The sequence below is a fragment of the Pan troglodytes genome, chromosome 1 (genome assembly GCF_028858775.2).
Source record: "Pan troglodytes isolate AG18354 chromosome 1, NHGRI_mPanTro3-v2.0_pri, whole genome shotgun sequence".
In the NCBI taxonomy this organism is placed as follows: domain Eukaryota; kingdom Metazoa; phylum Chordata; class Mammalia; order Primates; family Hominidae; genus Pan; species Pan troglodytes.
In genome coordinates, this window is record NC_072398.2 from 4,076,730 (window position 1) to 4,092,837 (window position 16,108).

Here is a 16,108-nt window from a genome sequence, read left to right on the forward strand (position 1 = left end):
TTTAAAGCCACTTACTTTAGAAAACTTATTTATTCTAAAGATTCCAGAGGCTGCTGTGCACCCACGAGGCTACACGAGTCTTCTGGGTTATAAATTCCTTTCCTATTTAAGTGCAAGTGTTAAAAATAGATGAATCACCAGAGAGTCTAAGAATCAACAGGTGGCTAAATCCGGTACTTAGTAAGTTCACTTCCAACTGAGAGTTTCTCCAATTTGAAGAGATGGGGGAAAGGTTGCAGCAGCGCCTGTCAGACCATTAATTTCCCTGTTTTAATCCTCTGAGGGTGGGGCTTCAGGAGCACCAGCTACACTAATTGTTTCATCCTCTCCAGCTCCAGTTTCTCTACTTAAGGGTGAGTGCCACTCCCACGCCATGTAGTTTTATTGTATTTGATAGAGATGATGATTGCAGCAAGTGTTGCAGCAATCATCTCACTAAGGTACTCTTCAACCCCACTCAGACCAAAAACAATGATTTAAAGTTGTGTTGCAATATGATTGGAGGAAAAGCTTTATTCTGGGTTGTGATTAAGCAAAGGAGCAGTGGTTAACACAATAAATATCTGAATATAGTGATGAACAAAAAGTGACCCTCCTTTCCCTAATAAGAAAATCCCCTAAAGGAGTTTTGGTCAAGTTAAATATATAAACTTTACTACGTCCACAGATATATTTCAGATCATGTATGTAACGACGTTAATTTAAAAATATCGCTCTTTATTTTTGCATTTTAAAAAGCAACTTTATTCAAACTTTCAACATGCATCTTCAATAGTGTCTTTGTGACCACTAGACAACTTTTTGAATGATATAATGCAGTTTTCTTTTCTTCTTTTTCTTGTTACAGAGATAATACATGTTCTTTGTGGAACAGTGAAAAATAGAAACGAGCACAAAGAATACAAATCACTCTGGGATTTGATCCTGTCATCTACAGATCACTTCTGTATATACAGTGCTGGAGAGCTTTGTTTTAGTTTTATATTTATTGGATACAATGCTATATCCACATATTATATTTGTGTATGTATTATATATACATGTATATATATTTTAGCAAGAAATAGAATTCTAGTGTCTTTTTTTTTTACTTAACACACTGTGAACATCTTATCAAGCCATTAGTCTTTTTTTAAGTAATAAATTTGAGTTTGTTAAGAGTAGTTTTACGTCACAGCAAAATTAAGTGGAACGTCCAGACAGTTCCCATATGCCACGCCCCCTCCCACGGATTGCTCTCCCCAACCTCAGCGTCCCCTACAATCAGCATCCCCACAGGAGTAGTATATGTGTTAAAAATTAATGAAGCTGGCCGGGCGCAGTAGCTCATGCCTGTAATCCCAGCACTTTGGGAGGCCGAGGTGGCCAGATCACCTAAGGCCAGGAGTTTGAGACCAGCCTGGCCAATATGGTGAAACCACACCTCTACTAAAACTACAAAAATTAGCTGGGTGTGGTGGTGCATGCCTGTAGTCCCAGCTACTCGGGAGGCTGAGGCAGAAGAAACGCTTGAACCTGGGAGGCAGAGGTTACAGTGAACCAAGATCATGCCACTGCACTCCAGCCTGGGCAACAGAGGGAGACCTCTGTCTCAAAAACAAACAAACAAAAAAAATTAATAGAGCTACATTGATACCTCTTTATTACCCAAAGTTCATAGTTTTCATTAGGTTTAATTCTTTGTATTAGGCTGTTCTTGTATTGCTATAAACACTTGAGACTGGGTAATTTATAAAGAAAAGAGGTTGAATTGGCTCACAGTTCTGCAGGCTGTACAGGAAGCATGGTGCTGACATCTGCTTGGTTTCTTGGGAGGCCTCCGGGAGCTTCCAATCATGGTGGAAGGTGAAGGGGCAACAGGCACATCACATGGCCAGAACAGGAGCAAGAGAGAGTGCGGAGGGAGGAGCCACGCAGTTTTAAATGACCAGAGCTTGTGTGAACTCAGAGCTTGTGTGAAGTCATTTATCACCAAGGGGACGGCCCGAGCCATGCCTGAGGGATCTTCCCCCATGATTCAAACGCCTCCCACCAGGTCCCATCTCTGACACCGAGGATTACATTTTAACATGAGATTTGGGCAGGGACAAATATTCAAACTATATCGCTTTTGGTGTTGTACATTCAATGGGTGTGGACAAATGCAAAACAACAAGTCTTCACCATGATAGTATCACACAGAGTAGTTTCACTGACCTCAAACTCCTCTGAGGCCAGGCGTGGTGGCTCATGCCTGTAATCCCACACTTTGGGAGGGCAAGGTGGGTGGATCACTTGAGGCCAGGAGTTTGAGCTCAGCTTGGGCAACATGGCGAAACCCCATCTCTACAAAAATTTTTAAAAATTAGCTGGGCATGGCATGTGCCTGTAACCCCAGCTGCTTGGGAAGCTGAGGTGGGAGAACTGGCACTCCAGCCTGGGTGACAGAGTGAGACCCTGTCTCAAAAAAAGAAAAAAAAGAAAAAAGCTTTCTTCAATGAATTTTCATGGCTTGATAACTCATTTTAGTGCTGAATAATATTCCATTGTCTGGATGTACCACATTTATTTATCCATTCACCTACTAAAGGACATCTTGGTTGCTTCCAAGTTTTGCCAATTATGAATGAAGCTGCTATAAGCATCTGTGTGCAGGTTTCTGTGTGGCCATAAGTTTTCAATTCCTTTGCATAAATAAAAGGAGAAGACGCTGGGTTATGTGGTAAGAGGATGTTTAGTTTCCTAAGAAAGTGCCGCACTGTCCTCACCAATGGTGAAGGAGAGTTCCTGCTGCTCCACTTTCTTGTCAGCATTTGTTGTCGGTGCTTTGGATTTTATCCACTCTCATAGGTGTGTGGTGGCATCAGTCTTTTACGACATACTTGTAATGACTGCACAGCATTCCATTCCACAGACAGACCAAGATTTGTTGAACCATTTTTGTGTTAATGGACACTCAGGTTGTTTCCAGTTGTTGTTACAAACAACCGTGACTAACATCTTTGAAGTAAAATCTTTCTGTTTGTTCTCCATACAGTATCTCCTCCAGAAACTGATCAATGAGCTTGTACATTTTTTTTAGCTTATTGATAAGTATTGCTAAAATGCCGTCCAGGAAGGGAGTATGAATACCACCATTTTTTACTGCTATTAGCAATGTGCAAAAGTGTCAATGCCAGGAACTTACCACTTTTAGAAACTCTTTGCCAATTTCAATATCCAAGGTTCATTATTTCTAAGTTCTGCCTTCCATAAAGCATGGACACGGACACAATGCAGACAAGTTCCTTGCCATGTTATAGCAACGACGTCCTTTCCTCCGGATTCCAATACCTCATCCCTTATTTATGTCTGTGACCTCAACAGAATTGCCTTTACCATCCACATTTCTACGAACATTCTGTTCTTGTCTACTTAGATAATCTCTAAGAAGATTGAGGCTCTCTCTACAGATCTCTTCTCTGAGCCCTCATCAGAATCACCATTAGTGCTCTGTTCACAGCAATCCAGGCTTTTCTAGCATACATCTCAAAGTCTTCCAGCCTTGACCCATTATCCAGTTCCAAAGCCACCTCCACATTGTCAGGTATTTGTTATAGAAATAGTCCCACGAAGATCAATTTCGGTCTTAGTGCAATTGTGCTGCTATGACGAAGTACCTTAGACTGGGTAATGTATAAACAGCATACCTAACAGCTTGCAGTTATGGAGGTTGGGAAGTCCCAGATCAGGGTACCAGCAGCCTTGGTGTCTGGTGAAGGCCTGGTCTCTGCTTCCAAGATGGGGCCTTGAATGCTGTGGCCTCCAGAGGAGATGAGCACTGTGTCCTAACATGGCAGAAGGGATGCAAGGGCAAAAAGGGGCCTAGCTAATTCTCTCCAGCCCTTTTATAACATTGCTAATCCCGTTCGTGAGGGATCTACTCTCTCGACTTAATCGCCCCCTGAAGACTCCACCTCTTAATACTATCTCATTGGGGTTTAAGCTCCAACATATGAATTTTGAAGGGGCACATACATTCTGACCACAGCATCATAGAAACATGGCAATTAAGTTTTACTGAATAAAAGGGATAAATAAAACCATTTAGGAAAAAATTACCCAAATGTACAAAGGGCTCCAAGCTGTCAGATATGACCCAGGGAAAGGATGACTATAAATTATTCCAATCTAACTGCTTACTCCCATCAGACTGGTTTGTCTAAAGTACAATCTCCTTCAATAAAAACAAATATGAATTAAAATAAAATAAAATGCAAATCTTGTCATGTTATTCTCATTTAAAACCCTTCAGTAACCCATCACTGCCTTGGCTTGCTTCACAAGGCCCTCTGACATCTGAAAAGGGCCTATACTTTATTCAAATAATGTTTATCATGCAGTATCCATGATATTAAAAATTGTTAGCAACCTTTACCAATAGATGAATGGATATGTAATATGGAATATTCATTTAATGGAATATTATGTTTCTATTTATTAATATGGTTATTGCCATATAATTAAATATTAGGAGGCGATTGCACTCCTATTATAGTAGAATATTGGCATGGAAAATATTAATGATATTAGTATAGGTGTCCCTCCGTATCCATGGTGGATTGGTTCCCGGACTCCTCATGGATACCAAAATCTGCAAATACTCAACTTCCTTATATAAAATGGCACATTATTTGCATATAACCTATGCACATCCTTCTGTATACTTTATTGGTTTATTTTTTATTTAGAGACAGGGTCTTACTCTGTTGCCCAGGCTGGAGTGCGGTGGTGCCACGATAGCTCACTACAGCCTTGAATTCCTGGGCAAAAGTGACCCTCCTGTCTCAGCTTCCCAAGTAGGTGGGACTATAGGCACACACCACCAAGCCCGGCTAATTTTTAAAAATTTTTTTGTAGAGACAGGGTCTCACAATGTTGCCCAGGCTGGTCCCGAACTCCTGGCTTCAAGCAATCCTCAAGCCTCAGCCTCCCGAGTAGCTGAAACTATTGAGGTGCACCCCCATGCCCAGCCCATCTTAACCATTTTTAAGTGTACAGCACAGCAGTGTTAACTACATGTACACTGTTGTGTAACAGATCTCTAGAACGTTTTCATCTTGCAAAACTGAAATTCTAGACTCATTGAACAGCAGCTCCCCTTTTCCCCTCCGCCATTCCCTGGCCACTACTGCTCTATTTTCTGTTTCTAGGAGTTGGGCTATTTTGGATACCTCACATGCTGTATTTGTGCATTAATATTTATAACTACAGGTGACCCTCAAACATGGGTTTGAAAGCCATGGGTCCACTTCTCCATGGATTTTCTTCTGCCTCTGTTACCCTGGAACAGCAAGACCAAACCCCTCCTCTCCTCGTCCTCCCCAGCCTACTCAGTGTGAAGACAATGAGGACGAGACCTTTATCATGACCCACTTCCACTTGTTGGATAGTAACTATATTTTCGCTTCCTTATGATTTTCTTAATAGTATTTTCTTTACTCTGGCTTACTTTATTGTAAGAATTCAGTAAATAATACATAGGACATACAAAATCTTTGTTAATTGATTGTGTATGTTATTGATATGGCTTCCAGTCAATGGTAGACTATTAGTTTAAGTTTTGGGGGAGGCAAAATTATACTTGGATTTTCAACTGCACGGGGGTCGGTGCCTTGAACCCCCATGTTGTTTAAGGGCCAACCGTAGCTTGTTTTGCTTAGCATAATATCCTTAAGTTTCATCCATGTTATAGTAGAACAGGATTTCTTTCTTAAAGTGTTGGTTTCTAAAAACTAGATAACAGAAGGGAAAAATCATTTTGATGTAATAGAGAGTGAAAAAGGTAAAATATTCTGGTTGTGTCTGAGTGATGCACAGAAGAGAGATCATTCCCTTCCTTTTTTTTCTTGTGCAATTTAATCAGCATGCATTTTTATAATGAAAGCTTTGTAATAACATGGAGATATAATTTGTGATATAATTAGGTGGAAAAAAGCAAGATTCAGAATTTTACCTACTGAATTATACCATAAGATTATAGTTCTGCCAGGTATGGTGGCTCACATGCTCACACCTGTAATCCCTGCACTTTGGGAGGCTGAGGTGGGAGGATCACTTGAGGCCAGGAGTTCAAGACCAGCCTAGTCAACATTTCAAGGCCCCGTTTCTAAAAAAAAAAAAAAAAAAAAAAATTAGCTGGGAGTGGTGGCATATACCTGTAGTACCAGCTATTTGGAAGGCTGAGATGGGAGGATCACTTTAGTCCAGGAGTTCAAGGCTGCAGTGAGCTATGATCTTGCCATAGTACTCCAGCCTGGGTAACAGAGTGAGACCCAGTCTCCAAAAAAAAGAATACGATAGCAACAAAAAAAATTACAGTCCAGTTAAAAACCTACACAGAAAAATAATATGTAAGGAAGTGTACCAAAATATTAACAATGATTATATTAAGGTGATGGCATTGTTGGAAAGGAAATTCCTATTTATTTAAAATTTTTTGTAATCTGGATATTACCTATACAATAAGAAATCTGGAATAAAACCGTATTTATTAGTCTATTGCCGTGATTGTTTCTGTTCTATATAAAAACATATTTTATTTATCTAATAAAGAAAAAACCACTTTTGCAGATTTCCCTGGGTCACGTTTTCCCGCTGCTGATCATGGCTTTAGCATCGTTAAATGTTTTCCTACCAATTACAAGTAAGCAATACTCTCAGCATACGCTTTTTACAATGTATTCTCCTCATTGCCCCAAATGTACCTGATTCTACTCAGAAGTAACGGCTGGATGGTAGCCATTACTAACTAATCTGCAAAGTACCATCAGCTCTATAATTAAATTCCAGCATCTAACATAAACAAAAATTAGAGCAGATCAATTCCATTCTCCCCCATCTCCCAAAGGCAGGATGTGTTGGAACAATAACAGATAAAACATTTCATATCACCAACTACTTCAAAATAAGAACATAAGTACTCCCACCCTTTCTCATTCTCTGAGAAACTTGATACAGTCAAATTCCAAACAATGTAAAGTCCCAGGGCTCTTCCAGAAGCTCAATGATAGAGTCCAGGTACAGGCTGATAGAAATTCCCACTTCACCAGGGTGTAGATTACGTGGATCTTGTTCTACTAACTCAAAAGCCAATTCCGAAGTTTCAAAGAAAAAAAATCCAAGGATACTTAACCAATTAAGAATAATGAAAGATGGAGATTTGGGACCTCTGGGGCTTGTGGTATGCCTGGAGTAGTATGATACTTTCCATCCAAGATGAAAAGTGTAGGAAATGATTCAGTAGTGTCATTACATTATTTTAACTGGTTACTGGGGAGTATTTATCACACTTTGACATCATAGTTGTCTCAACACTATAAATGTAACATTAAACTACTGACCACAGATATAAAAAAAACTGTAACATTTGTTTATGGGTTTCCTCACTTAGCGAAATGAGTAGGGACTGAATACCATCTCAAATATTTAAAAATGCATGTATTGGGCCAGGCGTGGTCATGTTGGCCGGCGCCTGTAATCCCAGCTACTCAGGTGGCTGAGGCAAGAGAATCACTTGAACCTGGGAGGTGGAGGTTGCAGTGAGCCGAGATCGTGCCACTGCACTCCAACCTGGGCGACAAAGTGAGACTCTGTCTGAAAAATAAGTAAATAAGTAAATAAATGCCATTGCAGTCATTCATGGAGAAATGACAAGGCTTGGACTAAGGTGATGGATGTGGAAATGATGAGAAAGAGTTAAATTTATAATGTGAAGGTAGAGATGGCAGAAATGTGTTGATGTATTATAATACCGGATTTTTCCAGAAGTCCAATTTCAATTTCTTGTCACTGGTGAGTTTAATCCAGTTGCATTTATTATGATTTTTTTTCTTTTTGAGATGGAGTCTCACTCTGTCACCCAGGCTGGAGTGCACTGGTGCAATCTCGGCTCACTGCAAGCTCCGCCTCCTGGGTTCACGCCATTCTCCTGCCTCAGCCTCCCGAGTAGCAGGGACTACAGGTGCCCGCCACCAAGCCCGGCTAACTTTTTCTACTTTTAGTAGAGATGGGGTTTCACCATATTAGCCAGGATGGTCTCAGTCTCCTGACCTTATGATCCGCCCACCTCGGCCTCCCAAAGTGCTGGGATTACAGGTGTGAGCCACCATGCCTGGCCTATTATGATTATAAGTACCATTATCTTGTGTTTTCTAGATACTCTGATTATTCTATGCTTCTTTTCTGTCTTTTTGGACTGACGGAATGCCCTCTAATTCTTTTATCCTCTATATCAGTTTGGAAGTTATGCATTCCCTTTATACTCTTTTGTAGTTACACTTAATATTTAAACATGCATACTTAATTCACTCCAATGTATTACATCTTATATGCTATAATTATCCGTGCTTTAGTCCCAACATTTACTAATGCTCTCTTTCTAAAGACTATTACAATGTCTCATCTAGATTTATATTATTAATACTTTTCTCAGGAGTACTGTTGCTATTTTCTGACTAATCAAATATCAATGAAACTTCTGTGTTAAGGAGGCAAACTGTATATCTGCATCTAACTTTACTCTCTCTCAAACCTTATTAAAATTGCAGTAAAGAAACATTTGTTAAAATAATCATACACCTACTTAGGAAGAATAGGAAAAAATATAATGGGAAAAAAATTTTGGAAGCTGAGAAATAGATGGATGAGTGGCAATAATCTAGCAGATGTAGAAAACTGAACCCAAGACAGTAGTGAGTAAAGAATCCTCAAAAAGCATTGGTTGCTTCTGGAAATGAGGATGAGGGACTAGGAACTAAAATTAGGGGAACTAGGGTAAAATATGTTTGAAAAGCTGTAAATTCCCTCTCAGCTTTCCCCACTAAGTGACTGCCTCCCTCCATCCCTGCAGGAGTTTAGAGATTTACCTTCTAAAGAGTGTAAACAGAAGGTGTCTGAACTGGCAGCTAGACGCTTTTGCCTCCCAAGCAGAAGACTGAACACTCTATTCCAAAGAATCAAGCCTGCACGAGAGAAAAATCCCCAACACTCCGATGCAGGTGATTCCCAGATTACCCAGTGATGAAGTTTAAAGTTGACAAGTTCCACGCATGTGTTTGTTAGGAACTGACAGCCAAGGTTTATCAGACACGGAGGAAAGCTACTAACAAAAACAAAGACCAGAACAGACACAGGTATCAACTTGGAGAAAACAGATTATGCAAAGAGAAGAAAACTTCAAATAAAGTAACACTATTATCTTCAGAGATCTGAAACAAGAACAGGATGCTATTTAGAAAAGAACATTCAAAGAACAAAAACAAGCTACTGGAAATTTAAAACACAACAGAAATGAGAAACTCAATAAAAATATTGGAAGAGAAAGTTCAACAAATCTACCAGAGAGAACACAGAGACAGAGATGGAAAATAAGTGAAAAATAAGAATATTAGGCTGGGTGTGGTGGGTGGCTCATACCTATAATCCGAGCACTTTGGGAGGCCGAGGCGGGCGGATCACTTGAGGTCAGGCGTTCAAGACCAGCCTGGCCAACATGATGAAATGCCATCTCTACTGAAAATACAAAAATTAGCCGGGCGTGGTGGCATGCGCCTGTAATCCCAGCATTTTGGGAGGCCAAGGCAGGTAGATCATTTGAGGTCAGGTGTTCAAGACCAGCCTGGCAAACATGGTAAAAACCCTGTCTCTACTAAAAATACAAAAAAAGGAAAAAAAAAAAAAAGAAGAATGTTAAAGACTAGTCCAGTCCAGAAACACAAAAATGAATAATAGGAGTTCCAAAAGACAGAAAAAAGAAAACAAAATAATTGCAAGAAAACTTCCTGGAACCAAAAAATACAAGTCACTAGTTTGAAAAGGCCCACCAGGTACCTAACACATTAGACATGTGTTTACACCAACGTAAATCATTGTGAAATTTCAAACTCTGGGGAAAAAAGACTGTCCAGAGTTTCAGGAAAAAAAAAATTAATGTTTATATACAAAGGATTGGGAACCAGAATGGATTTGCACTATCTCAATAGCATTACCAGGAACATGAAGATGAGCAGTGCCTTCAGAACTCTTACTGAAGACCTGAAAAATCCAAATCCATTTAATGAAGAAAAATCTGTTGAATGTAGAATTCTATATCCAGCCAAAGATTAGCATAATCACTTTCAAACATACAAATCTCAAAAATTTTACCCCCAAGGCACTATTTCCCAAGAAGTTATCAGATAATATGTTAAAATGCTAGAGGAACTAGAAAGAGGAAAACTTGGGATAGAAAGAAGTCCAACCCAGAAGGAAAACAGTGACTCCCAGAAATATCACAAAGATCCCAGAATGATGGCTGTGCACAGATGTCGAGGTCAACCATCATATGTAAAGGGACAGTTTTGTTAAGAACTATCATTACCATGGTCTCCCTGCCATGGTATCCTCTTTTGATCCAAGAACAGAATTCCAGGATAAGCCTGGCCCAGTTCTTATCTATCACTGACCTATCTTTACTATGTGCTGGTCAAGTTTCTGCTCACTCTTGCCCCACTCCTTGGATCTGATGAGGACCTTCATTTCATTCCTAAGTAGTTTTATGCTTTGATCTAATCCTGAAAGCCAGGGGTAGGCCCTAGTGAGTTTAGAAATAAAATATATAGAGCAGCCAACTCCTTTTGGTCATATTCTACTGGACACTGAACACCTGATTCACATTACAGCTCTTCCAGACGACAACTATGGCAGCCATGAAAATTCAATTTTCTTTCTCTTTTTTTTTTAAAAAAAAGTTGAGATCTGGGCTGGGCGCGGTTGGTCACGCCTGTAATCCCAGCACTTTGGGAGGCCGAGGTGGGCGGATCACCTGAGGTCAGGAGTTCGAGACCAGCCTGGCCGACATGGTGAAACCCCGTCTTTACTAAAAATATAAAAATTAGCCGGGTGTGGTGGTGCGTGCCTGTAACCCCAGCTACTCGGGAGGCTGAGGCAGGAGAATCACTTGAAGCCAGGAGGCAGAGGTTGCAGTGAGCCGAGATTGTGCCACTGCACTCCAGCCCGGGCGACAGAGTGAGACTCCACCTCAAAAAAAAGAGTTGAGATCTGGCTCTGTTACCCAGGCTGCAGAGCAGTGGGCCACGATTGTGCCTCATTCCTGAGCTCAAGCAATCCTCTCACCTCAGCCACCCGATGAAATGCACCTCTTAAATCTACAGTTGCAGGAAATGTAATTGAATCATGATCCTAGCCATCATATTTGAGCCAAGGCCATCCATCCAATGGGCTGCTCCAGGCAATAATGAAGTGTTAAATCCCAGCATAATCTGGCTGAGGAAGTGCTGGGCCTAATAAGGAAAGAAAAAGACTATACACTAAAATCGCAAAAGGAATTAGATATGAATTGGCTCCTGAACTAGGAGCTAGGGGAGTACCCCTGAGATTGGATGAGAGTGCTTGACCAAGAGGTCTGGAATATAAAACTGGATAAGCAAGAATTCATCGACTTCAGGCACTTTCTCAGGATACAGACTTAACACTCTGGCAAGGACCCTAGGAGATGGGGCACCCTTGCTGCGAGGGTGAGACCTGGAACAAGTGACACCAAACCCTGAGTGAAGTGGAGACCTGGAACGAGCGACACCAACCCCTGAGTGAAGTGGCAAACCAAGCTGACGGAAGTGGGAGGGCAGAATGGGCATCTAATGAGTCAGAAGACTCACTGGAGGATTCTGTTCCATGCGAGGGCTCAGATGCACTGCTCACCAAGGGTATCAGGCTGGTGAGAAAGGCACTGGTGTCACTAAGTTCTGTGATGGTGTCTTCTGCAAGCCAGGGTTGACTAGATTAGGTAATTGTAGACCTGGGTTTGTTAAACCCATGTAATGATTTGCTAGCCAGCTCTCCTACACCCAGGTAACAGAGGCCAAGCAGAGTTGTTTGAGCACAGAAGTTAAGAGGCCTCATATAATGAGCAGACAGATTGAAGAGGGAGTCAAGGGGAAAGGTGGAGATGGTTAATAGAACATAGCATGCTTAGGAGCAAAACAGATGTGGAGCCAACAAAGGTGCTGCCTAACATCTACAACCAAAAAAGGGCAAGGATGGGGAAGGGGAGGATGCAGATGGTCACCCCAATAAAAAGTCATAATCCGTGCTTAGTGCCTAAGCCTGAGTCAATAATCTGACGAACACAGGTCTTACTTTTAAATCATCTTTTAGTTTTCCTTTGTAATTAGTTGAAGTTCTCCATAATTCCACTTAGGTTGGAACTTCAGAAGACATAGACCTCTAAATAACCTTTCCATTTGTATGAAAATGCCATTATCTCCTCCCAGCTCCCATACCCTGAAGATCCTAGAAGGCTCTAACTTAATATTAAAAGAAGGATTATTTGGTAGCCTATATGTCGGTAAGATTTTTCACTAATCCTTCTCACAGTTGCCAGTTTTTGTGATATTCCAAAAGGCAGAAAGTATTTGCAGGAAGTTGCTATTTATAGAATATAAACTGCATGGATCAAAGTTAAATGATTTTTTAAATGATCTATTTCAAGAGAAACACCAGATTTGAAATTGATCTTCAGGAAGCAAAGGGCTGAAAGTTATAAAAATTAAAGAGAAAAGAATGTGTCTACACTAAAGTTCAAGTACATGACAACCAGAGAATTTTACAAAGGTTTCAACTTTTTATAGGACTATTTTTTGTTTGTTCGTTTTTTTGAGACAGAGTCTTGCTCTGTCACGCAGGCTGGAGTGTAGTGGTACGACCTCAGCTCATTGCAACCTCTGCCTCCCAGGTTCAAGTGAACCTCCTCCCTCAGCCTCCCAAGTAGCTGGGATTACAAGTGTGTACCACCACACCCAGCTATTTTTTCTATTTTTAGTAGAGACAGGACTTCACCATGTTGGCCAGGCTGGTCTCAAACTCCTGACCTCGAGTGATCCACCTGCTTCAGCCTCCCCAAGTGCTGGGATTACAGGCGTGAGCTGCTGTGCCCAGCCTTATAGAACAATTTTAAAGCATATACACACATACATTTAAATAATTTGATCTCTGAAACTATTATAGAACATTTAGCAATATGACATTTACCCCTAGATGTTGACTTTTATGGGGCTTTGATTTTCTAAATGTGTTTACATGTATTCACTATTAAATGTATTTAAATATGTACAAATACATACATACTTGTATTTATCAATTCAAATTTCTGCATTTTTTCATGTGCTTTTTTTCCCACCCATTTATTTGGAAAACTTCTTAAAAGGTAGTTATACCCAAAGCTGTTTATCAGTAGAATTTAATTAGAGTAAATTGTGTTGGTATACAAATATAGAAAAATATTTACAGAGCTTAATAGCTCAGTGACCCCTACTGGTACATAAGTATTCTAAAAATCTGTAATTTTCAAAGGTTGTGTCATGTCCCTAAAAAAGGGTAAAAATAAAATAAAACTTTAGGACCTAAGCACCCACTGTGGCTAACTGCCCAAACCAGTGGAGATTATTATCCTAGAGAGCCACCTGCAGTGCAGGCAAACTCAAGTATGTACTGCATGCCCACCAAGTAACAGTTGATTCCTCGGTTATTAAATTTAATCCTCATAAAAACATTTTCATATTATTATACTCCTTTTGCAGATGTGAAACGAAGCTTTGAAGGATTAAGTGGCTCATTGAAGGCCACATGGCTGTAAGTGGTAGCTGTGGAGTTTGAACTCAGATCTTCTAGTACTAGATGTGGTATTTGTTCTACTTTGGCACAGAAGCCCATAGATCAGGAGTTGGCAACCTTTTTCTGCAAAGGCCAGATGGTAAATATCTTAAGCTTTCCAAGCTGTAGGTCTCTGTGGCAACTACTGAACTCTGCCCTTGTAGTCAGGAAACAACCATAGATAATATACAAATAAATGAGTTTAGCTGTGTTTCAGTGAAACTTTATTTACATGCACAGGCGGTGGGCAGGATTTGGCCAGGGGCCATGATTTGCTAACTCCTGACAGAGATTAAAACATACAAACAAACCATAAAGGGACTAGACCCCAGAGATCCTCCTTTTCTGACCTTCGGAGGTATTTTTCATTATTGCTTCACTTACTATCCTGAGCATGTGATGGTGATGATTTCGCTGTAAATTCGTCCTCTAGTTCTTACCTCTTCCACACTGCCAGCTTGCTTTTCCCTAACACTAATTCCAGCTTTGTGCAGAAACACTTAAAGGCAGTAATCAGTATCTTTTTTTAATGTGAGCATCAATTCAGGAAAAACAAGCTTTTCCTCTTACTCTTGGTAAAAACAGCTTTATTGAATCCCAAAAGGTAAAAACAATGTGTTCTTACAACTTAGATTCCTTTACTGAATATTTCCAAATGCTTCAAAAAATTGCTACTGCTTTTTGGTCACCAAGGTGCTAATATCTGTACAGCAGAATCATCTTTCTAATCTTCCCTTCCTTAACTTTACATAATGCTTTAGGATTCAAAACATGCATTCTTGTACCTTCTTTCTTATCTTTGAAGCAAACTTTGAAGTAGTTATTATTATGGAGAAACTGATACTCAACAGGGGTTAAGTGACTCACCACGGTCACAATTCCTTCTTTCCAACTTAATATTGAACAAGCAGGTACTGTGCTAGGTGCGAAATAAAGAGATAAAATTCCACTTCCTTACCTGTCTCTGTTACCCCTTTGCCATCCCCAGACTCCACTAACATCTTTGTGCCTAGATAAGCAATTCTGAAAAGATTCTTCTCCTGGCCAGGTAGCTTTTTCCCCTTAAAGTCTCTGTTGTTGAACCGAATGCTGCATTTGAAATGAGATCAGAGACCTTTCTGGAAAGTCAAACAGAGCATGAAGCACTCTCATCTTGGGCTGCTCATCCACTGCCTTATGGGATCATTCTCTTCACAGACTCATCTCCACTATTACACTGACTCCTTTTTAAACTTCTTAGACTCTCTGGTCAATGTAAAGTTCATTCTTGATATTTTATTCTGTTTACTACTTGTTCTAAAAGTTAGTTTTATTTCCCCAAATAAATAAAAATTCCTTACTGTCTCTGTCAATAGCCTTTCTGTATACGGTCAGCCCCTTGCATCTACTGGCCTCTTTTCAACTAATTTTACAGAGAGGATCATTTCTACAGTGGGTTCTTTATTTGATCAGTTGTGTTACTTGTTCATAGTCATTTCTTCAAGATCTGCTCAATTCTTTCAGATTTTGTTGGTTGGCTAATATGAATAGTTATCCTAATATTTCCACTGAGCACATTCAGTAGTTTGGGGCACTTTTTTTTAGTTTCAGGCAAGGATTGTTTTTAATTACAAGGAGTAGCTGTCACACAGAGAGCCGGCTGAATGAAACCTTTTCGCCGTACTCACCTCTGCAATCAGATCATGCAGCTCTCCTTCTGTAGGGCAGCATCCTAATGACCTGATAATTGTTCCAATCTCTCTGGAAAAAAAAAAAGTTTTCAATGGTTTTAGAATATAAACTCTGAAAAGGCCATGTTTCTCCAAATTATCTCAGAGCATATTTTGTAATGTAGGAAACCAAATCACTCCGACATTGCCTCATGATTATAAAAGATGTTTTCTGGGGAAAGAAAAAGGAGGATAAGTGAACCAAAGAAAGATGAAAGAAATGGTTTCATTGACTGGCAAATGCCTTGCCTGGGCCAATATAAAAAAGTTCTAGAAAGAAAAAGAAACGTTGGCCATGTACCAACTGACTTTAAGTGTTACTTAACTCTTTTGAGCCTCAGTTTCCACACCTGTAAAATGGGGATGATAATGTCTACCGCAGAGTTTTGTGGTGAAGCTGACATTAGTATCAGAGTGTTAAAAGCATGGCCTCTAGCGCCAAACCACTAGGGTTCAAATCCAAGCTCTGTGACTTACTAGATTGAAGAGATCACCTACCTAATCAATGTGTGCATAAGCCTACCTGGTAGGTAAAACACAGTGACTTCCTTCAAACACTAAGAACCAGGAAGGGGGATACACTAAGGGTTAAATAAGAAGAGCTATCATAATACAAAGCACATCTCCTGGCAGAGCAGCGCCTCAATAAATATGAGTTATTCACCTCTCCCTGCCCCCATCATAACGTAGTTCAATTCCACAAATAACCTAAGAAAAGTATAAATGCTATT

General features: G+C 40.1%; 1 protein-coding gene across 5 annotated transcripts in view; it reads right to left on the reverse strand.

The window, feature by feature from the left end:
- EFCAB2 (EF-hand calcium binding domain 2) overlaps positions 1-16,108 on the reverse strand; it is a 162,833-nt gene that overhangs the window by 55,083 nt on the left and 91,642 nt on the right. For all 5 annotated transcript variants that reach the window (XM_063809405.1, XM_063809402.1, XM_063809404.1 and 2 more), the window contains one exon: positions 15,336-15,408. In XM_063809405.1, coding sequence (XP_063665475.1) covers positions 15,336-15,408 — 73 coding nt within the window. The remainder of the gene's footprint in view (positions 1-15,335; positions 15,409-16,108) is intronic.